General features: G+C 64.5%; 2 protein-coding genes across 3 annotated transcripts; one reads left to right on the top strand and one right to left on the bottom strand.

Annotated features, from left to right (window-relative positions):
* Window positions 1-1,212: 1,212 nt before the first annotated feature.
* Window positions 1,213-3,615, top strand: CCDC188 (coiled-coil domain containing 188; the record flags this gene model as incomplete). Its single annotated transcript, XM_079762311.1, has 9 exons — window positions 1,213-1,746; window positions 1,941-2,048; window positions 2,208-2,312; window positions 2,443-2,499; window positions 2,589-2,648; window positions 2,771-2,835; window positions 3,026-3,074; window positions 3,291-3,340; window positions 3,429-3,615. 9 exons carry the CDS (start codon window positions 1,213-1,215, stop codon window positions 3,613-3,615), a joined length of 1,215 nt encoding a protein of 404 aa, XP_079618437.1.
* A 1,215-nt stretch (window positions 3,616-4,830) lies between these two features.
* Window positions 4,831-19,738, bottom strand: ZDHHC8 (zDHHC palmitoyltransferase 8). Of its 2 annotated transcripts, none has more exons than XM_079762771.1 (11): window positions 19,480-19,738; window positions 12,543-12,664; window positions 12,213-12,370; window positions 11,934-12,106; window positions 11,658-11,760; window positions 11,196-11,287; window positions 10,886-11,027; window positions 10,611-10,731; window positions 10,428-10,537; window positions 7,872-8,872; window positions 4,831-5,071 (listed from the first exon to the last, which is right to left on the bottom strand). In XM_079762771.1, the coding sequence occupies exons 1-11, from the start codon at window positions 19,581-19,583 to the stop codon at window positions 4,846-4,848; spliced, it is 2,352 nt and encodes a 783-aa protein (XP_079618897.1). In that variant the 5' UTR covers window positions 19,584-19,738; the 3' UTR covers window positions 4,831-4,845. The 2 variants fall into 2 exon arrangements, with proteins under 2 accessions (XP_079618897.1, XP_079618896.1); XM_079762770.1 differs by lacking the exon at window positions 4,831-5,071 and adding an exon at window positions 5,648-6,887 and having other exon boundaries at window positions 19,480-19,737.
* Between the last annotated feature and the right edge of the window lie 3,131 nt (window positions 19,739-22,869).

Raw genomic sequence — 22,869 nt, 5'->3', positions numbered from 1 at the left:
GTTAAGAACTTACTGGCTCCCGGCTGGCGTGGCTCAGTGGTTCAGCGTCGACCGATGAACCAGGAGGTCACGGTTCGATTCCCGGTCAGGGCACATGCCCAGGTTTCGGGCTCGAGCCCCAGTGTGGGCCGTGCAGGAGGCAGCCGATCAATGATTCTCTCTCATCATTGATGTTTCTCTCTCTCTCTCTCTCTCTCCCCCCCCCCCACTCCATTCCTCTCTGAAATCAATAAAAATATACTTTTTAAAAACAACAACCAAAAAACACCATTGGCCCAGTGGTTCCCGGGCTGGTCCCGAGTCCAGGGTGAGGAGAGAACCCTGTCTCTTGATGTGACGTGGGCAGAGACAGGTGACAGAGGGCCAGGCACAGAGAGGAGGGATCTGTGGCTGCTGCTACTGCACAGGGACTGGAGTTTCCTCTGATCCTCCTTCCTGAGGGTGTTACCTGAGGATGCACTTCCCTGAAACGAGGGAGGGCGCGGAGAAAGAGGTCCAGCAAACAGGGCCCAGGTGGGGTGGGGGAGGCGCGGCACACAGATGGCGTGATGGAACCTTGGAGAGAGGGCGGAGAACCAACCGGGGGCCTGATGGGGCTCCACCATTGGACACGTGCTCCCCAGTGGCTACAGGACCCCGTTAAAGTAAATGTTCGATGCATTACTTTATTTAAAGTAAATAAAACCTAAAAATAAAATAAAACAAAACCTGGCGATGTGTTAGGTAAAAAAAAGCCAGGCTGTGGGATGATCTATTCTGCGTGGGGAGGGAGGAGAGGTCACGGTGCCACCCGTGGGGGACATGCAGCCGGTCCCGGGAGGATCTGGCCAACCAGCCCAGCCTCGTGGGGGCGGGGGCAGCAGGGAGGACTGAGGTGTGAAGGAGGATCGCACCAGACACCTCGCTTGTTGTTGGATTTTGTTTTAACCATGTGTCTGCAGTGTGTTCTACGTTTTAAGAACATAGCCCGGGGGTGGGGGGGTGAGGATGCAGAAGGGGTGGCTAGAGGTGGGCACTTCAGGGACAGGGATACGTGGTGGGAGGGGCCTTGCCCCGCCCATTATGACCTCCCTGGTTGTGTCCAGGCCTTTGTGACAAAGGCCCTGAGGCGGACCTGCGAGCTGTGACAGCTGGAGGGCCCTCAGTCAGAGGGTGGTAGGTCTGGCCAGGCCAGAGCCTGGACCTGGGGTCAGGAAGGGGTCATAGGGAAGTATGGAGGGACCGAAAACCCTGGGACCCTGTGGCCACTCCCACCCCCAATGCTCCCAACCCTCAACTTCGAGCAGCCATGGAGGATGCCACGAGCCACCCTGCCAGGGGTTTGTGAGGTGGCCCTGCCTGGTGCCTCTCAGCTCCTCTCACTCAGTGGAGTCTTCCGGAACTTTCCCAGCCCCGGGGGCAGGGGGCGGCGGGCCCAGCGTAGGCAGCGAAGGACCCGGGGGCTTTATCGCCAGCGAAGAGGGAGAGATGCCAAGACAGAGACCACGAGACCCAGCAGGGGCGAGGCAAGGACCGATGGAAGCAGGGCTGGAGTGGGGCTGGCCCCTGCACTCAGGAAGGGAGCAGGAGTCCTCCAGGCAGGGGGGAGCCCCCAGCTCAGGGCCCAGATCCTTCCCGTGCCAGCACCTGTCACCGGGGGCAGGGACCCCAGCCCCACCCAGGCCAGCCTCCTCCCAGCACCAGAGCGGGCCCCTGGGGCCTGCAGAACAGTCCTTCCTACAGCTGGAGCAGGAGAACCAGAAGCTGGTGAGTGAGGCGCCAGCCAGGGCCGCGGGCCTGGCCCCCAGGCTTGGCACCTGTCTGTGCAAGGAGCTCACCGCTGTCCCTGGACCTCCTAAGCCCCAGGCCCTGCAGCCCCTGCCCCAGCCCTGGCTGCCTCCGTCCCCTGCCCAAGAAATAGCTGTGACGGGCAGCCCCACCTCTCTGCCTCCCACCCCCAGAAAAGACAGAACCAGGACCTTCGAGAGCAGCTGGGGGCCCTGCTGGGACCAGGGCAGCAGTTCCTGCCCCTGTGCCCGGAGCACTCGAGTTGCACGGCCCTGACCTGGGTGAGTACCTGGCGGCAGCAAGGACCCAGCAGGACGTTGGCTCCTGTCAGGACTGACCCTGCGACGCCACGCCCCACACCCTCCACTCCGGATCCCACGTAGGCCCTGACCACAGAGGCTGCCCACAGCCTCGAGGCTGACCCCGGGCTCTTCCCGCAGCCCCGTGAGCAGGCTGGCACCAGGCCCCTGGAGGACAGGGCACCTTTGCAGCTGCTGCGGCGGGAGCTGTGCCGGGGCGAGGAGTCCTTCGTGCAGCAGTCCCAGGTGGGCACCTGGAACGGGCCCGGGGGTGGGGGGGAAGCGGGTCCTTCGTGCAGCCGTCCCAGGTGGGCGGAGGAGGAGGAAGCTGCCCGCCGATGGCCCTGCCCACGCCCATCCTGTGCTCCTCCCCCAGAATGAGCTGCAGCAGATCCGACTGTCCTTTGAGAGGAAGAAGATGGCCATTACCGAGGTGCCCGCCTGGCCAGGGTGGGAGGGGTGCTGGGGGACCCACGTTGTAGGGCACATCCTTGGGGCCTGACCTAGCCTTCCCCCCACCAGGTGTGGGATGGTGTGGCCGAGGTACACATGGCCCTGAACAACCAGGCCACGGGGCTCCAGGTAGGTCCCCGAAGAGCGATACCTAGAGGAGAGGGGAGGCAGGAAATGAGTGGGTGAGGGGAGGGGGGGAGGCAGGGCGAAGGGTCAGGGGTGGAGGACTCTTGACCCCCTCTGACCCCTAGAACCTCAAGAAGGACATCCGGGGCGTGCTAGACCAGATGGAAGACATTCAGCTGGAGATTCTGGGGTGATGTGTGTGGTCAGGGGCTGGTGGGGGGTGGGTGGGCGTGGCTAACTGAGCTGGGATGGTGCTGGCGTCCTGCTCAGGATGGAATGAGCCAGTCCCCAACCCCGCCCCGGTTCCGTGGCACCAGACCAGGGGTGGTGCCAGGCTGGTGTAGGGAGTGCCCATGGCCCTGACTGTACGCCTCCCCCAGGGATCGCGCCCAGTGCCGCACCCAGGCAAGGAAGGACCTGTGCTTAACAGTAAGCCCCACCCCTCTCCCAATTTCCCACCCGGAAGGCCCTAACTGGGAGGGGGAGGGGGAGGGGGAGGGGGTGGGAGCCCCACCAGGAGCCACGTGGTCAGATTCACCGGGGAGACATGGCTGCAGGTGCCCATCCTGGGCATGGGGAGCAGAAACACACAGCACCCAGATCCCACAGGGAAGGGCAGGCTCTGACTAGCTGCTCCCCCCGCAGAAGGCGCTGCCCCAGCTGGGATGCTCCGAGGGCTTCCGCGGCCAGCTCTGGTAGGTGGTGCGTGCGTGCGTGGGCAGAGTCCAGTCCCCCGGGGCTGCCCTACGGGTGCCCCTGCCCCCTGACCACCGCCGCCCGCAGGCTGCTGGCCCTGAGGCTGCTGCTGGGCGCCCTGCTGGCCTGCACCGCCGCCTACGTGTACGTGGTGGACCCCACACCCTTCGAGGGGCTGGTGCCGCCCCTGCTGAGCCGCGCCGCCGTCTGGAAGCTCCGGGCCCTGCTGAGCCCGTTCCTGCGCCTCGAGGTGGACGACTTCCTGCCCTTCTAGGCTGGAGGCCCAGAGGCCCCGGTGCGGAGGCGGCCAGGCGGCCAGCACGGCCCCGGGTGCCCAGCGGCCGAGCCCGCCCCTGCCCACAGCACTGCCGTGCACACCGTCCTGCCAGGAGCCTCGGAGAAGGGAGGCGGCGGGGTCTGTCCTGAGGGGCTGGGCCTGCGGCCGGACATACAGTGGTGACACACACAGCGTCTGAGCTTGTCTCCATGGAGATGGGGGGAACCTGACTGCATCCTGAAGCTAATCTGCAAAAGTGGGGGTCCCTCAGGGTGGCAACCCCACCTCGGCCTTCGTGCCCCACCTGCCTGCTGGCTGGCAGCCCCTCCACAGCAAGCCCCCAGCCTGCCCCCGGCACCAAGAGGGCCCTGAACAGAGGGTGTGACCAGGAGGGTCTCCACTGAGTGAGGACTGGGCATCCCCAGGCCTCCACCCTCGTCGGGGGTCGGGTTCTCAGCCTGAACCTCATACCTCCCACATAACGTCAGTCCCTGTCCAGTAGACTCCCCCACGCTCCCCACACCCACCTGGCCACCACCGCCCGCCCCACTCCTGTGCCCTCCTCAACCCAGGGTCCCTGTCCAGTCCAGCCTCCTGGCACTGCCCAAGGCTCAGAGGACAGGGGAGCCACGTTGGTGGACAGAGCTGTGGAGGTAAACACCAAACCTTTTATTTAGGGCATTGAGTTGGGGCAGGGAATACCTTCTAGAACGGTAGGAGCTCTGTGGCTTGCTCGCCCCCAAGTGGGAGAGGCAGAGCTGTTGCTGAAGCAGGGAAAGGGGCCGAGCGCCCCAGCGTCCAGCTCAGAGCGGAGGAGTGGAGACCGCGGGCAGGGCTGGGCTCCTCCCGTCCGGGCAGGGCCTGGACGGCTCGGCAGGCTGGTGGCTCCAGGACATTAAGGCATCTGCACTGGGTTCAGGGAGGGGCGAGTGGGGGCAACCTGAGACCCCCCCCACCCCAGCCTTACACAGAGGCCTGGGCTTCCTGGGGAGGAAGTGGCGTCTAAAGTGCTTGGTCGAGCAGGGAGGTCAGGTGATGGCGTGACACCCTAGGAAGGCCGTGCTGGTTCCAGCAGCTCCAGGGCCCCCACCTGGGGTGCTGGACCCCCTGCAGCAGATGGGAACTTCCTGAGGTGGGCGGGCACATGGTCACGGACCCCGGTGGGCGGGGAAGTCAGTCAAGGTTTGGCCCTTCCGCCCACACCCCCGGGGTCCGTGGCCGCCTGGCCTACTTGGCGCCCCGCTCGGGCCCCGAGAGGCCGGGGAAAAGGCTGGAGGCAGCCATGTGCAGGCGGCACACAGCTCCTCGGGGCAGCACCCCAGCAGCTGGGCTCCAGGGGACCTGCAGCAGTGGGCGGTCCTCAGGGAGGCCAAGGTGGCACAGGTGCAGGCCGGGGGGCACCCTGGACAGGCCACGACGCCCCCATCCATGGCTATAAGTGCCGATCCGCCCCCTGCGGGCCGCAGCGTCCCATGAGAGAGAAGCAGAAAGGTGGAGGTCAGCGTGAGGCTGACTGGTGCAGGGGTCCAAGGTCTGGGGTACCCCCCCACAGGGGGCCAACCCCTGCCTCCCCATCTCTGAGTCCTGAAAAGCTCCCACCCCACACATTTAACAGGCAGAGGTGGGGGGCCCAGTAAATGCAGCTGCAGGTCACGGCAACAGCCACCATCAGGGCCCCCAGGCCAGCGGGTGGCCCCGTATACACCCCCTCCTCCATCTCCTGCGAGCCCTTGGGTTCCTGGGGGGCCCCGGGGGCAGCTGCAGCCCCAGTCTTTCTCCAAAAGCCCTGTTACTGCCAGGAATGACGCAGACCCAGGGGAGCCGCACGCTCGTCAGCCAAAGACCCGTGGGCCAGCCCCCACCTCCCAGGCTTCCAACTCCGCTTAAGTCAGCAGAAATGCCCACACGGAACATCCGATCCCACACTGCCGGCCTCCGCCTCTCCCGGAGCCTGGTCGGCTCTCCCCCCACCCCCAGAGCCCCTGAGTATCAGCAACAGCCCTGGCCTTGCTCAAGGAAAGGATCAAAATGACTCTTTTTCTTTTTTTAATAAAATTATAGATATATAGATGTAGATATAAAAACATAAAACAGACACAACGCAAGCAAACGCTGCTGTGTGCTTACTCTCAGGCCCCTGGCGCCAGGCAGAGCTCTGACCCCCTCCCCGTGTGCTTCCCACGCAGACGCCGGGGCTCTGGCGCCCCGGACGCTGCATGCCTTGGGGTAGGGCATCTCGTTTGGCGGGGAAGGGACTCCTGGTCTCAGAGGCCCCTGTCGCAGCGTCCGGCCCGTGCCCGCTCCCACCTGCCCCCGGTGCCACCACAAGAGCATAAAGCAGAGGTTAAGGCTTCAATGACAGCGAGTTTCCCGGCAGTGGGGCGGCGGGGGCCCCGAGCTGTAACACAGGGGGCGCGGCATGGCAGCTCAGCGCGCAGACACGGGGACACGCCCGCCAGCTGGGCGAGACGGGACACATGGAGCCAGGACCCCCACCCACAGCTGGCAGTCTGTCCGTCTGTCCATCCACCTGTCTGTCAAAACCCAGAGGAGCCCTGGCGTCGGGTGGCTGTGGGCCAAGGCCTGGCCTCCCCGCAGACGAGGCGGCCTCGCCACACTACAAGTTTCCCGCGGGTCCCTGAAAGGCAGCAGGTCAGGGTCAGCCAGGCGGGGGGGCCCTCCGTCCGGGGGACGGCCCGGGGCCCAGGCCCCTCTGTCCGTTTCTGAGCCACAGTGACCCTTCTACAAAGGGACTGGGTGGGGGCGGGCCTGGTGGCCATCGCGGGGACATGGGTGCAGTCCACACAGATGCGGTCCGTGACCCTCAAGGCCCAGCCCGTGGGCGCCAGGGCACCAACCCAGGGCCTGCAGCTGGCGGCCCTGGGCCTGGCCGCACCCTGGTGAGCAGGTAAGTGGATGGACAGGTGGAGAACGAGGGACAGACTCGTGGAGGCGTGGTTCTCTCTCCTGCTGATGCGTCCACACCTGCTGGGCCTCCTCCTCTGTCAGGGCAGAGAAGTCGGGGGGGGGGGGGGGCGGCCGCTGGGGGGGGGTCCTGGTCCCCGTGGTGCCACAGCGGATGGGTGGCTGTCACTCCTCACACGGAGATCTCGTACGTGGTCCCACCCACGCCAGACACCTTCTTAACGAGTGTGTGCCGGGCAGGGCTGGCGGAGGGCCCCGGGGGGCCGGCGGCAGGTCCCAGGCGGGCCAGGCCCGGGGACTGCCCGTTAAGCTTACTCGGGGGGTTCTTCAGCTGAGGGTGGTCCCTGCATCAAAGCAAACACATACATGCAGACACACGGTGAACAAGGACCGACCATGGCAGGACAGAGGCCGGTGAGGCCACGGGACAGACGATGCAGACGAAGGCTGGGCGGCCCTGCCTCTGAGCTCAGAAGGTGCCGCCCACAAAACGAGTGGCCACACCGAGCCTGGAGGGGGAGGACCGTGCTGTCACAGGACGGACAGACATCAGAACAGCTGTCACACCCCCAGGACCCTTAGTCCTCCTACTGGCAAGACCACACGCCTGGGGCGGCCAGGCGGACACCACCAGCCAAGCCCCTGGTTCTGCCGGTCCTGGTGCCTGAGCTGGGGAGCCCAGTGATGCCTGTGCGGCCCCTCCCCTGTTGCCTCCTGGGAAAACGAGGGGCTGCCCTCCCGCCCCAAAGCCTGCCCAGCAATGACCTCGCTGCCCAGTCATGAGGGCAGGAGGCCCTCCCTCCTTCAGCTGCCATCCCTGCCTCTGCAGCTGCCACCTGCTGGACCCGTTACACCCACAACAAGACTCCCTGCCTGGCCTGTGCTCAAGGCGGTGGGTGACACCCCGAAGATGCTGCTATGTCCCGTGGGGGCCTGGGCCAGCCTGCCCTTCTGGGCCCAGGTCCCCATCTCTGAGCAGGGAGCTGTGTGCCCACCCTCCTCCCAGGCGCTGTGTGCTGCAGGGTGCTGTGCCCCAGGCTCAGCCTCCTGAGCAGGGACAGTACCACCATCTCCTGAGGAAGAAGGTCTGGGGGACCCCGGGCACATTCTGGGGGGAATGTGGAGCTTTAGGCTAAGGTGCGAATCGTGCCACACCCTGGGACGTGCCAGGATGTCCTTGGAGGGGCACAGCCCCTCAGGCAGGGAAGGTCCACCCCACAGGTGGCCCCAGGCCTTCGGGACAACCCACACTTGCTCAGCCAAGAGGTCCCGCAGCCAGCCAGACACCTGCCCCCTGCCAGGAAGCCTGCCGCGTCCCCAGCACCCACCTCTGCACGGCCAGTGAGGGCGGTGGTTCCGGGAGGTCCGAGTGGATGAAGGCAACGGCTTTGGGGCCCATGTAGGAGGGCGAGCGGGGAGTGCTGGGCGGGGAGGGGGGGCCCTGGCGCAGGGGAGACCGGTGGGAGCCACTCCCCGGCCGGGGTCCCGGGGCGTTGTTGTTGACCAGGTCTGCCTGCAGGGAGGAGGAGGAGGTCCTCGGCGCCCGGCTCACTGCGCTCGACAACGAGGACATGGACGTCTGCAGGGCGGGGTTGCGGGCGCCTCCGAAGCCGGGTCCGGCCACCAGGTCGTCTCTGGAGCCGTAGCGCAGCACAGGGCCTCGGGCGCCCTCGGACAGCACGCTGGCCTGCTGCAGGCTGTAGGAGCTGGGGGCGTCGTAGACGCCCGAGTCGCCGAAGAGCGAGTCGGCCTGAGAGCGCAGCAGCCGCTCCCGCTCCTCCCTATCCTTGCGCTCCTGGATGGAGGCCATGATGGTCCTGGACAGGTTGTCGTAGCGCACAGGCGAGGGCTCCCTGGGCCGGGGGCCCAGCACGGGGCTGAAGCTGCGGGGTGGGGGCCGCGGGGGGTCACCCGCAGCCCCAGGGTGCAGGTAGGGCGAGCGGTAGCCGGCCACGCCGGCCGAGGGGTGGGCGGGGCACGCATGGCCACCGGGCGAGGCGGGGTTCAGCAGGCTGTCGTAGGACAGGCTGCCGTTGCGGTTGGGCAGCGCGTGGGGGGCGAAGATGCTGCGGTGGGGCGTCGGGGGCCCACCCTCAGAGCGCAGGGGCTGGAGGGCCATGTGGTCCCCGCCCCGCCGGCCTGCCGCCTTGAGGCTCAGGGACCGCAGGGCCCCGGAGAAGGTGTCGGCGGCGCTGAGCGGCGGGGAAGGCGAGTAGGCGGTGTGCAGACCGCCAGGGGTGTAGTCAGGCAGGTCCAGGCTGGGCTCCGACGTGAAGTCCAGGCTGTGGATGCTGTCCTCCCCCAGAGTCAGGGAGTCAGGGCCGGAGACCTGCAGGGAGAGAGGGTGCACGCCTGCCACTGCCCACCCGCCACGCCCCACCTGGTCACCGGATGCTCTGTGCCCACGTGGAGGCTGCAAACTTGGTGACAAGCTGTCCCAGGAGCTCGCCATCCCCTGGCCACACCACCTGCTCCTTGTCCACCGGAGAAGGAAGTGGGGGGGCAGGGTGAAGCAGAGCAGCAGCCCCAGGTGGTATCTCCCAGGGAAGGGTGTGCACACTGCCCCAGCGCGGATTCCCGGGGAGGGGGTGGGGGCGTGCAGGGACGGCCTCAGCAGCTGGACCTTGAGGAGACGTCATAACCACACAGGGACCAGCGCCCTCTCCTGGGCACCCCACCTTCTGAGTGTCGGGGCACAACAGGGCCACAACCGGCCACTACAGACACCCCGGGCAGTGTCCTTGCAGCCCACCCAGCTCAGGGGACCGCCACACCGACAGGGTCTTGGTGATTCGAGGCTCAGGCTGGGGACAAGAACCTGCAAAACCTCAAAGCACAGAGCCCAGCTGGCGTGTCTCAGGGGTGGAGCGTCGACCTATGAACCTATGAACCAGAAGGTCGGGGCTCAGTTCCCGGTCAGGGCACATGCCTGGGTTGCGGGCTCAACCCCCAGTAGGGGGGCGTGCAGAAGGCAGCCCGATCAATGATTCCCTCTCATCATTGATGTTTCTAGCTCTCTCTCCCTTTCCTTCCCTCTCTGAAATCAATAAAAAATATATATATATTTAAAAACAAAAACAGAAGGGGCATGGGTGGGGACAAATGTGACCTCAGGGGGACACCCCCAGGCCCCCTGTCAGAGCCAAGGCAATCCCAAGAAGGAGGTGCCTGGATGAGGGTCTCTAAAGCCCACCCCTACCCCCAAGCAGGGCCACTGCACACTGGCCAGAGAGGCTCGGAGTCGTTGCCGAGACCTGTGGGCCCCGAGAAGAGGGGCTTCCTGAGTGGGTCCCTGGGATGTAGACCCTTCCCCAGAATCTGCCCAATCCCTCCGCCTTCCATTCTCGGCAATGACCGCTCCTGGGGACACACGCAGGCCGAGGGGTGCTGGTCCAGCCACAGGGCTGCCTCTCCACGGCTGTGAAGGAGGGCGGCCAGCCTGGGAACGCTTGGGGAATTCCTGGGAATTCCTGGCGGTCCAGGGCCGCCGATGGCTCCACAGTGAGCACGGAATGCTTATAACTTGGGCAAATAATGTGCTTTCTCAAACAATCGCAGATTCTTCTGAAGGCTTCCCGTGGGCCTTACCGAGTGACTAATGGTGCAATTTTCCTGGCATCCTGGCACATACTGCTCCTGGGGGCAGCCGCCTACCAGGCCAGCAGGCAGCGCCGGCCCAGGGAGTAGGGCCAGGACCGCCTGCGCCAGCCCCTCCCAGGACACCCCGCTCCGCTCCCGTCCACTGGCCCTCGCTGGGATCTCTACAAAGTGGGAGCCTGCCGACACCCTCCATGCCCCCGGCAGGGCCCCCCAGGGGGTGAGGCCTCTGGGGGGTGGGGTCGCCGGGGCAGGGCCTCAGGGTAGGTAGGGCCGGGTTTCCTCACCTGCTCGCCTGGTCCACAGAAAGGCGCTTTGGGGCCCGTGGGAAAGGCCGGCCGGAACTTGTACATGGCGGGCGTCGGGGGGCTGGTCCTCTGTGCCGACAGGGCGCTCTCTGGGGGAAACGGACCGCCGTCAGGCCGGGGTCCATCCACGCCCCTCCCCTCGTGAGGCCAGCCCCACCTCACCAGCACTGCCTGGGCGTGGGGTCTGCCGGTCACCGCCAAACGTGCCAGCCTCCGACTTGGGGGGCAGTGGCGGCCCCAGGTCCAGGGGCTTCTCGTCCAGCCGGTCCAGGCTGCCCTTGGACTGGGAGGGGGCATGGTCAGTGGTGGGTAGAGTGTGGGCCAGGGCTTCTCTGGGGCCCTGGGACGTAGATCCTTCCCCAGAATCTGCCCAGTTCCTCCGCCTTCCATTCTTCCAGGCCCCTCACCCCATCTCCTACCCACCCTAGGGCCCCCACCTTGCTTCGGCCCAGGCCAGCCTTCAGCCCATTGTCACTAAGCTTGACCTTGAGCGGGGGAGCTCGATCCAGGAGTTCGGGCCGAAGGAAGGGTGGCTTCAGGCGAGCGGCGAGCGGCAGCCGGGGCGCCTCCACCACATACCTGCACCGGGGAAGAGGGGCAGTGGCGAGGCCGACCCAGTCCGAACGCACACCGAGGGCAGGGCCAGCCCCACCTGCCAAGGGCAGAAGTAGACCAGGCTTAGGGTCTGCAGCTGCCCCACCCTGAGCCCGGGCAGGGGCCCCCCTCGACACCCCACCCAGGCCTCACCGGGGAGCCAGGGGGCTGCACAGCACGTGCTCCACGTTCCCATAGCAGCCTCGGGTGAAAGGATTCACGCCCCCACGAAACTTCCCCGTCACCTGTGGACAAGGGACCCTTCAGCCAGCGTGGCGACCCAGGGCCCAGCCCACCGAGGGCAGAGGGACAGCTGGGGTTCCTCCCGGGTGGTTGGTCAGGGTCAGCCCAGTGGTAGCCCCACCCAGGTCACCCCAGCTTGTCCCTGCAGGGAGCTGTGGGATTTCCGCGCCCCGAGTCACTGGTGGCTGCAGCGGCAGAGTCCCACCCACCTGGGTACGCTGGGCCAGAGCCCCCCCCACCTACACGGGCCCCCTGAGTGCGTGCCCCTGCAGCCTTGCCCTGACCCCCCAGGGTCCCAGTGCAGCCGTGACCCTCTCAGCATCGGGGACCCCATCCCTGTCACAGCACGGCCCCCCCCCCAAGGGTCTGTACCTGCTCGTTGGTAGTGCGCCCCCGCGTGACCAGCACCACGTGGAAGCCCGTGAGGCCGATGACAGGGATGAAGAAGAGGCCGGCCACGCACATGACGGCCATGCTGGCCCGTTAAGGCCAACGGCCAAGGGCGAGGACCCAGAGCAGGTGCCTGTGGACAAACTGCCCACCCCACCCAGAAGGGGCAGCCCACCCCCTGGGGGTTCCCCGAGTCTCCGTTTCCCCTGAGGAACGTGCCCCCAGCCCACGCTGCCTCCGCGGCCGGGACAAGGATACGTGATGGTGGTGTGGGCAGCTCCCAGCCCCTCGGCGTGGTTCAGCACGTAGACCAGGCCGAAGGCGACGACGCCCACCATGTGGGCGCTGAGTGACAGCAGGAACAGGAAGAAGTAGCGGTAGTTGCGGCGCCCGATGCAGTTGTTGACCCAGGGGCAGTGGTGGTCAAAGTCCTGGGCAGGAGCAGCACGTCAGGGTGAACGGCGGGCGGGGGGGGGGGGGGGGGGCAGGGAGGACGACACGGTAGGAGGGGAATGGATGGGATGGCGGGGCGGTCACCTCTACGCAGTTGTCGCAGACGCTGCAGTGGGAGCAGCGCGGTGGGCGGTAGAAGTGGCAGGTGGCACACCACTTCATGCGGACCTGAATGCCCCGCACATCCACGTTCTTGTACAGCGGGGCCCGGAAGTCGTCCTCCTTGTCCTCGTCCTCATCCGCTGGGGGCCAGAGCCGAGGGTGGTGGCGGGAGAGTGACTTCCCTGGCAGGAGAGCCCCTCCCCGACCTCTGCCAGCCCACCCGTCAGGAACCCCCCCCAAGACTCTCCCCGGGTCAGCCACTCACACTCTAGTGGAAGAGAGCAGATGACCTGCCCCAGCACAAGGTCCTACCTCGGGGGAAGACGCCAGGGTCCATGAAGGTGGCCATGCTGAAGTTGGCCAGGACGAAGAGGAAGATGATGCCATTGTAGACGGGAACGGCTGGGGACACGGCACGTGTCAACCACGGGCACCTGTGGGGCACAGCAGGGCAGGGCTGGGCCTGGGAGTGCGGCAGGCGGGTGAGGAGGGGACTTGGGGGCAGAGACATTAGGTATGTACACGCACGTACAGGCCTTCAGGGCCGCTGTTGACGCTCAGCATGGCAGTCAGGAAGGCCATGCTGCTGTGGGTCCGGGCAGACCCCGGCCCACCTGCCTGCTGCTCCTTTGCTCAACCATCGGGCTATGCACACTGTGCATGGTGCACGGACTCCGTGTGCCAACTCTAACCCCAGCAAGCCCCCTGGTAGCTGTTGGGAGTTTAACTCACAGTTGAGAGAAAACTGAGGTTCAAAGAGGCCCATGGGCCTGGGGTGGCCCGACTTAGGAGGGGTGACCAGAGCCCACCCATGTCCTCCCACCGTCCCCAGCATCTTTCCTAGGCTCCCCGGAGGGAAACGAGCCCTTTCTGTCCATGCACCATGACCCACCAGGTAGCTCAGGCCACCTCCATCCTCACCTAGACCTGTCCCAGCCCAGCGGGGCCCCTGAGCATGGAGACCCTCGGGTGTGAGGAGCCCCAATTCTCAGCCAGTAAACGCAGAGTGGAGCTATCCCTGCTCTTCCCTGAGGGGCGCAGGCTCAGAGTCTGGGCCACCTGGCAGCGCCTTCTTTTCAGTAGGTCACCTTCCTCTCCACGTGACCATGCAGAACACGGGGAGACTCTAGAAAAGGATGACGCCCCCACCCCTTCGAAATCGTTCACCACTTGGCTCCAAGGCTGCCCCCTCTTCCAGGAAGCCTTCCCAGACTCCTGCTGCCCTGTAAGGGTCATGCATACCTCCCTGATGGGGTACTCTGCCACAGACAGATTCTTCCTCGGCTCTCCCGGGGCCTAGCCAGAGCCCCCGCCAGTCCCTGGGCACATGGCCTCTGGCCCCTGCCCCAACTCACAGTGGGTCCCTGAGTCCCCTCCCTCAGCACCCACAAAGCCCCTCTGGCCTCAGGCTTCCCCATCTCTCCCATGGTCCCTGGCTGCTGTGACAAGCAAGGACATTCAGGGGGTTTGCTCCCTTCCCAGTCCCGAGGCTCACTGTGAAGTCGGGGGCGGGGCACGGGGGATCCCCACAGCAGCCCTGACTATGAGCCCTGCCTGTCACCCGGCGCGTACAGGCCACACTGGCGCACCCACGCCTGATTTGGCCAGAGGCCAGCCCCGCCACCCCGGCAACCACCTCCATAGCAGCAGAACTTCGCTATTTTTAGTGGAAGGCAAGCAGCTATTTAAAGATTCCCTTCCCACAGCAGCACGCCCGGCACCCGGAGCCTGAGCTACCTCTTCCCCTTCTCCAGGACCCACCACTGGAGGTGGATGCACAGCCTGAGGACGGGGTTCCCTCAGCCAGGAGGGCCTCCCTCCGCCACCCCTTTCCCGGGCGGCCCGGAGCACCCCCCAGCAGACACCTTCCATGCCTTCCACACTCCCCACCCCTGCATGCTGAAGCCTCGCGTACAGACAGTGCTCAGTGTGACCCAGTCCCATTCAGCAGGACAGCAGTGGGCCCCTGAGGCCTGGTCTGCCCAGCAAGGCGGGGGTGGGGGCTCAGGCCCAAATGCCAGAGGGGATGGGCTTTGTCAAGCATGCCTGGCCCCGACGGAGAAGTGGAGCACTGTGGACCCCAAACGGGGGGTTTGAACTAGCTCCCCAGGGGAAGGGCTGGCCACGTCATCTGCCAAAATGACAATGTTCCGCTTGTTTAAAAAGTATGAAGAGGTTCAAGACGGTGAAAGCGTTAAAGCCAATATGGGCCCTCGTGCACCTGAACAGCCCGAGGCCCCTGGAGGCAGCCTGGTCTGGGAAAGGAAGAGGCCGAGGGAGGGAGCCCAGGATGCCCTGGGGCGGCTGAGGACGGGAGCTGTGCAGACATGGGGCGCAGCAGGCAGGTGGGCCCTGACGGCAGGACACATGGGGGAGACTGGAGAGTGAGCCCCGCCCACCACTGTGTCCGGGTTTGGCTGATGAATACCCGAGACCCACTGCCTACCTGCCCTGCGCAGGGACCACACACTCCACCCTCCAGCTGGAGGGGGTGTGGGGGGGCTACTCGCCTGTCCTTCCCATTTTACAGATAAGGAGCAGGTATCGGAGGGCTGACACATGCCCAAGGCCTTGGGGCAAGTCTGCGTCAGAGCTGGGATTCAAGCCACTACATAGGCTGAACCCGCCCCCCCCCCCCCGGGCAGCCCCCACCCCCATGCTGACCAGAGCTCCCACGGACCTGGGCAGCCTGTACTGCTCTGTCCTCCTTGAGCCTTGATGAACCCAGGCCACATGGGCTGGACAGTGGCCCTGACTAGATGCCTGAGACTGGGGGAGGGGTGTAACTGGGCAGCATTGGGGCCAGGTTTGGAAATCTGCACTGCGATGGGCCAACGCTTACACTGAGGTGCTGGGCGGTCTCTGCCCACTGTGGGTACCACCCACCCACTGCCTGGGCCGCACGTACCCAGGAGGGCGCAGGCCTTAGTTGGTGCTGGGTAGGCTGGGGAGGGGTGCAGGTCCTCTGACTGGGACCTGAGCCACTGCCCACTCCGCCTCCCACCTCCATCCCCCCAGAATGATTCAGACCCAAAGATTAGGCACTCCCATACAATCCTGTCCCCGTCCCCCCACCCCCGTCCTCCCCCAGGTGGCCTTCACCCACCAGGAAATGCCTTAAGCGGAGCTCAGGCTGGGCTCACGCTTAAGGGGTATGGCTCACTGGCCAATGCTGCCAAGGCCTGGAACTCAGCCACCTCGGGAAACATGTGGGCTAAGGGGGGAAAGATGAAAGAGCCCGTGCAAACACATGCACAGACATATGCATGTACCCATGTGAACACGCAGGGACAGATGCATGCACACGTGTGCAGAACACACACAGTCACATAAACATGCTCCACTTGAGACATGCATGTGTGGGTACATAAGTGCACGCTGTACAAGCATGCACAGAGACACGTGCACACGTAATTGTACACAAAAGGCATGCATGTGTGAACACACGTGAGCATGTATTCAACATGCAACACACATGCACACGCACACTTGTGCACAAACTGGCACACCTGCATGGATACACATACATGGCCACATAGGCACACCTGCATAAACACAGGCGTATGCACTTGTGAACACACGTTTCTCCTCCCACTGACCCCAGCCCCATCCAATCAGGGCTGGGCTGCCTCTGGGCTGCCTCTTACTGCCCTTCCACCTCTCTGTGCTCTGTGACCAGGTAAGCATAGGGACGTGTGAGGACACACAAGCTCTGGGCAGGACCTGACAGGCAGCACTGCTCAGCCCACCCTGAGTCTGTCCTAAGCTCCAGGAGGGCCCCTCTGCCCACAGGGAAGTAACCCCACCCCCACCCAGGGGATAGTGCACTACAGGCTCGCCCTGCTGGGCAAGGGGCTGGCCACGCCCTGCTGGCTACAGCTGAGCTTGGGGCCAGAGTGAGACCAGGGGTAGGGGCGAACGAGCTGAAGCTCTGAGCCCCCCTCTCTGACCAGCCCCTGCCTCTCCAGCGCTAGGGCCACACACCCCTGCTAGGAGCCCCGCCCCCCATGTCGAGGCCCCAGGTCCTGCCAAGGCCAACAGGGAGACACCACCCAAGGGGCGTGGGAGGTTATGCAGGGGCAACATGTGCACCAAGGTTCAGTGTGGACTGAAATTTTTAACTCGGACGTTTTCATTAAAACTGCGATCGCCATTAACAGTCTGTGTTCACGCACATGGATACCCAGCACCGGAGGGTCTGTGGCCACTCTGCCCTCATCAGGCCAGGAAAGGCCTCTGGCCAGGGGCGCCCACCCATCTGATCCCTACAGAGAGGGAAACTGAGGCTCGGCGGGCCAGGGATACCCCAGGCCACATGCAGCAAGTCCTGGCAAGGGGCTCACACCAAGTCCCCCCTCCCCATGCAGCCCCTGCCAGCAGCCCTGTCCACCAGGACCCACCATGGTCTCTCCTGGTCCTGGGCTGGCCCTCCCACTGTCTTAGGCTGGGCCTTGCTGCCTGTCTGGGCCTCTGAGCATGGGGAGGGCTCAGCCCTACCCTGGGAACCAGCCCCCGACATCCCGGAAGTCAACCCACTGGCCCCCGGCATAGGCAAGATGGCCCAGCCCAGCCCCAGGCATTGGTCTTCTGCCAAGCAGCCCAGCCCTCTGATCTTCACAGGGTCCCCGTCATTCTGCAAAGTGGCTCTGGGAAGAGTCAGGGGCAGGGGCAAAAGCCCGGGCCCCCCCACACCCCCTCACACCTGTCCCAGCCTGGCACTGAGCCAGGGCGAAGAGCTTCTGGGGCGCAGGGGGACACCACTGCACCGGGAACCCAGGAAGGCTTCCTGGAAGAGAAGGACCTCTGGGAGCCTGCCCTGTGAGGTGCTCCCCATTCTCAGAGGAGGGATACCCCAACCTCCTGGCATATTTTCCAGGCCACAGACTGTCCTAGCAACCCTGTCCCAGCCCGAATGTACTGCCGGTCCCAGCCCCCTCAGTGAGCTGGTCTTGGTCCTCCAGGCGCCCGTTCCTCACCTTGCATGACACCAGGAGCTGCTGCCTGTGCGGACCTGCCCTAAAGGGGCATCTCATGTTTACTGCGTGCAGAGCGGGGGCCTGGGGCCCTCAGCATCCAGGGAAGTCCAAGGATCAAAGGCAGAGAAGACAACCCTGCGGGCCTGAGGGTGGGGAGAGGGCACAGGAAAGCTGCTCCCTCCCTGCACGTGTCTGAGTCTGGGGCAGGCCTGGGCAGAAACTGGGCAGAAGCACGGGTCCTGGGGCGATGAAAGGCTAGTCCTGAGAAGGGGACCGCCTGGACCCCTGCTTGCCCAGAACTGGCATACTGTGCCAGCATTAATGGGCCAGGCCTGTCCCACAGAGCCCCTTTTCTCAGGAACCCAGGGCAGGGGCAGGCCAGGGTTCGTTCGGTCCAAACAATGTGGCCTCGGGGTTGGGCGACGGGGGAGCCCGGTCCTGGGGATGAGCGAGGCTCCCTTCGCTAGATGGTCACTCCACCTGAACCCCGACAAGTGCCCCCGGGTCCCCATCCTGCCACAGGGACACACCGCCATACACAGGGCAGGATGCAGGCACCACCTGCGGTACCCCAAAGGAACCCTGCACCTCCTCCTAGCGCGATGTCCCTGAATCCAGACCCCCATCTGTGAGAACAGAGGAAGACCTGGCATGGGGCAGGGTGCAAAGGGTGCAGCAGCCTTGGAGCCTACTGCTTGGGGGTGGGTCAAGTTCACAGGACAGGGCGTAAGAGCCCTCTGAAATCACCACCTCAGGACAGGCGCTCTTCGGCAAGGCCAGGTGAGCCTACAGAAAGAGACAAGGGCTCTCTGGGGTGAGGTCAAGTTCAATTTCTTCTTAAATGTTTTTTTTTTTTTCTGCATTTCACAAGTTCTCAATAGAGAACACGTATTACTTTGAAAGTTGGGAGGAGAAAGAAATGCTAAAGTGCACTTAGGAAATGAGAAACTGAGATGGTCAAGCAGAGACCCCCCTCAAACCCTTCACCCTGACCCCAGAGCCAGGACTGCGCTGGGCCCCACCCCTGCAGGAGACCCAGCAGGACTCGCCCTCCCCCCCCCCCCCCGCCTTTTCCGGTGTCTGCTGCCCACCTGCCCCTCTCCTCTCTGCCCCACAGTCAGCAGCTTCTGAGTGACAAGAATCCGCCTGCTCACCAAAGCCAGAAATAAGCCCGTCCACACAGGCCTTTTTTAAACACGCTCTTGGCAGCCTGTGGCACCTACCCAGCTCCAGAGTCCAGGTAGAGGGCTCTCCCGCCTCCAGACACCCAGCGCAGACTCGCCGAACACCAGGCAGCCACGCTCGTTCTTGCTAATGTGAAAGGGTGCCAGGCCGGCCCCTGCCCACCCTGCCTCAGAGTCACTCTCTCTCGGGGGCTGACCTGCCGCTGAACAGAGGTCCCCCTGCTTCAGGCCCCCAGGTTGCTTTGGTCACCAGAGCTGTCTCTAAGCCTGGGACAAGCGGAAGGGGGTGGTCACGGACCCGCATGGCTGAAGTCTGGAGCCCCCAATCCCTCCTGTGCCAGAGGAGACCTGGGGGTTGGGGGCCGGGCATGACCATGGGGAGGGAGCTGCCCCACTCTGACCTGTGAGCCAGCCTGTGTCTAAAGCTGCAAAAGCCCAGAGCCCTGCCTGCTTTCTGCCTCAAGGGCTCCAAAGCCCGCCGTGGCCAGTGTCCCTGGGTGTGGCCTGGCCTGGGCCCTCCAGCTGTGATCACTAGGCTTTCCTGTGAAGGTCAAGGAAGGGAGGAGGGTACTGCCACGCCAGTGTCACTGGGGGCTGTGGGGCAGGCACGTGGCAGACGGGCTAGACCACACCTACTCAGGAACAACTTGGCTCTGGCCCCTGGCCGGACAGCCAGGAGAGGGGGGCCTAAGAGACATCCTCAGCTCCTTGCAGGAAGGGCTGGTGGCTCTGGGCAGCCCACGTCCCCTCCTGAAGCCCGTGGGGAGGGAAGGGCGGCAACCACACCCTGGGCAGCCACCGCACACACTCTCCTGTCCAGGCCCAGGGGCTCGCACCCAGGGCCTGCCTGGCACACTCACTGGGTGTCCACTAGGCACTCGTGTCCCCACACACAGGACTCACCTTTTCCTGGTGCCCAGGAGAGGCACATTCACGGCCTCAGCCCAAGGTGGGGGCTCACGTTGCCCGAACCCCTGGTGCCAGCCCTGCCCTGCCCTGCCCAGCCCTCTGTGCCCGGTCCCTGCCCCTGGTCCCTGCCCCTCCGGCCGGGCTGTGGCCCCTGCGCCCCCGGCGACGCGGCGGACTCACGTGAACACGAAGAACAGGGTGCTGGAGCCGACCAACAGCGCGGCGGCAGTAGCCACGGGGATGTACTTGGCGGGTTTGAGGCGCGTCCCGGGGCTGCGGGGCATCCTGGGCGCCGCGCCGCCGCATCCCTCCCCGGGGCCTGACGGGCGGGGCCGGCGGGGTCGTGCCGGGGTCGGCGGGGCGGGTTGGACGCGGCGCAGGACCCGCGGCGGCGGCGGCAGCGGCGACGGAGGAGGAAATCCCACCCCAGGGGCGGAGCGGCGGCGGCGCACTGATGTCAGCGCGCCCCTTAAGGTGGACCGGGAGGCGGGGGGCGCGGGGCGGGGCGGGGCCACAGATCCCAGAGGACGCTCCGCCCCACCACGCCCTCTTTAAGATGCTGGCTGCGGGAGCCCCCCCAAAGCCTGGGACTCCCCAGCTCCCGCCCCGGGCCCTGCGCGGCGCTCAGGACCCTCAGAGAGCGGGCCTCTCCTCGCCTTGGTGCCCCCGTCTGGCGAGTGCCAGCGGCTCTCTGAAGCCACACAGCCGAAGCACACCTGCAAAGCCATGCCCACCAGCCGGACACGGTAGAGGACACCGGGCATCCTGTTTCCAGTCCGCGGGACCCTCCCCGGCCTCTGCAGACCTCTCCCTAAACACCCCAGAGCAGCGTGTCCCTGCGGGCAGGCGCATGCCCCTGCTCCATGCCATTCTCGATAGCGCCAGACCCGTCTCATCTGGAGCTCCCCCCAGAGGGGGTCAGTTGTGACCCTGCACGGGCACCTGGGTTGTTTATCCCCTTCCCACCCCTCAGCCCTCGGGCCACTTGGCTGGAGGAGCACAGCTAGCGGACAGCGTAAGGGCAGGGGGAGCTGGTCCCCTGCCTCCTGGCCCAAGCTGCAGGCTTGGAGTGTGGGTGGGTAAAAGGCCCGGGGCCAGGCGAGTCCCTCGGCCTCCCGAGGCAGGGTGGAGCACCCCTCAGGAAGCCCCGGGCGCTCTGCCCCAGCGTGGGATAGGCCCACGGTCAGGCCCACCTCCGGCAGGAAATCCCCCCGCCCCTGCCGACGCCGCTTAAGGTGGACCAGCGGCCTCGCAGAGCCGGCGCGGGGTGGGCGGGACCATCTGGGGAGCGAGAGCAGCGCCTCTGGGAGGTTGGGACCTCGATCAAGCTCCAAGGCCTCCCCAGTGAGCACCAAGTGCCTCTGTCCGTGGCACTGCGACCATCTCCTCCGGCCACGCGGACACAGGCCCGGTGGCTCCCTGGCCAACCAACAGGCCCCTCCACGCCGGTAGGTGGGCCTTCTTAAGGCCCCAGCCCCAAAGGCCGCAGGCTGCTATTAAGGAACCCTGGATGGGGGCCAGACCTCAGCGTTAATGCAGCTTGACAGCAGATATGGTGATGTGCTTTCTCCCACATCCAGTTGTAGCCTCTGCCCACTCCGAGAGGCCCAGCCCGTGGGGGACTAGCTCTATGATAGGGTCTGGGGAGTGGGGTGGGTTCAAGGTGCAGAGATGGACAAAGGACAGCCCCCACCTGGAGCAGACCCCCCTCAAGCCTAGCTGAGATGCCATAGCCCTACAGGCCTAATACAAACAGGCCCCCAGGGCAGGGGGCACCACTCCAGCCAAACCCTGCCCCACCACTTCACCCTTGTTCTTGCCCTTCTGCAGCCCTGTACAGGGAATGCGCCCCCCCTCCCCCGCAACCTCTGGTAACAGGGCCTGGACGTAGGCCCACACATCAAGAGGCTCCTCCCGACTCACCCACTGCACCCAAAGCAGGGCCCTGCTTTGTGTAGGGGTGCCAGGACAGCCGAGAGCTGTGGAGTGCCAAATGCTGGTCATAGGAAGAAAGGCCTCTCGTGTCTCTTTGCTGAGGTCCCTGCAGAGGGGGTCCTGGGTGGGGCAGACCCAGTGAGGCCACAGCCCAGAAATACTCTACCCAAGGAGTTAAGATCCCAGGGAAAGGGAAGTGCAGCAGCTTTCCTAACCCCCCTTCCCACCCGCAGGAATGAAAAAATTGTAGGTCATCTCCTAGCTCTTCTGCCCCAATATTGTTAGCACCTCAATTCTGGCTTATCATCACCTGTGCCACACTGGCTGGGGGCAGGGAGTGAGGGGGGCTAAAGGAGCCCCTATTGGCGTCCTTGCTCGTACTCGCATGTCTCCCTTTGCAGCGCCTTCTGTAGTGTTAACAGCCGCATCTTTAAATGCACCCTGGTCACAGCACCACTCTCCTCCAGCAATTGAGGCCTTCCCCGCTTGAGATACATCTCCTCGCCCAAGAAGTCAGCCTGGGGTTTTACATCAGGTGGAGTTAGCTTTCTTTGGAGCCCAAAACAGGAACATCCATTCTGTGCGGAAAGGCATGTCTGACCACCTTTCCCGAAGGTCCAGGCCCTGGGACCTTTCACATAATGCACCCAACAGAGGCCTCTAGGGAGGGGGCAGCTGCCCTTCCCAGCATCACATTCCAGTTCCAGGAGTGGGGCACCCGGTCAGTGTCCTTCCTTGGCTGGGAAAAACCACTGCACCAACACTGGCCTGTGCCCTGAGGCCTAAGGCCACCAGGACACGACAGAGCTGGCCAACCAAGTCTTCAGTTTTAAAACAAGAGTGGCTTCCTTTGGCGGTGCATCCCTCAGAGTGACCACGGACAGTTTAGACTGGACAAACATCACAGGACACACAGGCCCACCTAGACTTAGCCACACTGGAAAGCACCTCAGGTAGGTAGGTGTTAATGTCAAACAGCCCCAGGCGGCATGAGCATATCCACTCTGGGTGGGCACAAATTTGCTCCTCCCCTGATGGAGGGTGGGAAGGCCACAGCTCCTGGGAGGCCTGGTTATTTGCCAGGAACATACCGTCCCAGGTAAGACCATGTGTTTTCAAAAGCCTGCCGGCACACTAAAAATCCTCCCTTACACAGGATGATTTTACAGAGGTAGCCCATCTACAAGACAAACCCCCAAATGGCACTAACCCATTTGCATTCTTGAAAGCATCCTTTTATTTAAAGCCATTGCAGATGTCCATAATTCCACCCAGATGGATGCCGGGAACAAGTGGACGATGGGATGGTTTTCTCTGACGATGGCGGTGGGGCCAAGGCCTGCCAAGGCACTGCAACAGACTGGATTGGGTGCTATGGGACGGGACTATCCCTGGCTGAGGGCCGACTAGAGACAGCCTTAGCCGAAGCCTGGAGACCTGCTTGGCCTCCTTGTACCACAGCCAAGGAATCTGGTGATCTTCCTTTCTCTTCCCCGAAGGCGAAAGAAGAAAAAACCCTATCTACTCCTCACCACCTGGCAAAGGCACATGCGGCCTTCAGGAGGCAGTACCCAGCACTGGTCTCCCTCAGCCCAGTTGCCCCACTAGTACCAGCTCAGACATACCACAGCCCCA

The sequence above is a fragment of the Cnephaeus nilssonii genome, assembly GCF_951640355.1.
Source record: "Cnephaeus nilssonii genome assembly, chromosome: 22".
NCBI classification, from domain to species: Eukaryota; Metazoa; Chordata; class Mammalia; order Chiroptera; family Vespertilionidae; genus Cnephaeus; species Cnephaeus nilssonii.
The sequence above is the reverse complement of the archived record's forward strand: the minus strand, read 5'-3'. Positions and strand labels throughout refer to the sequence as shown.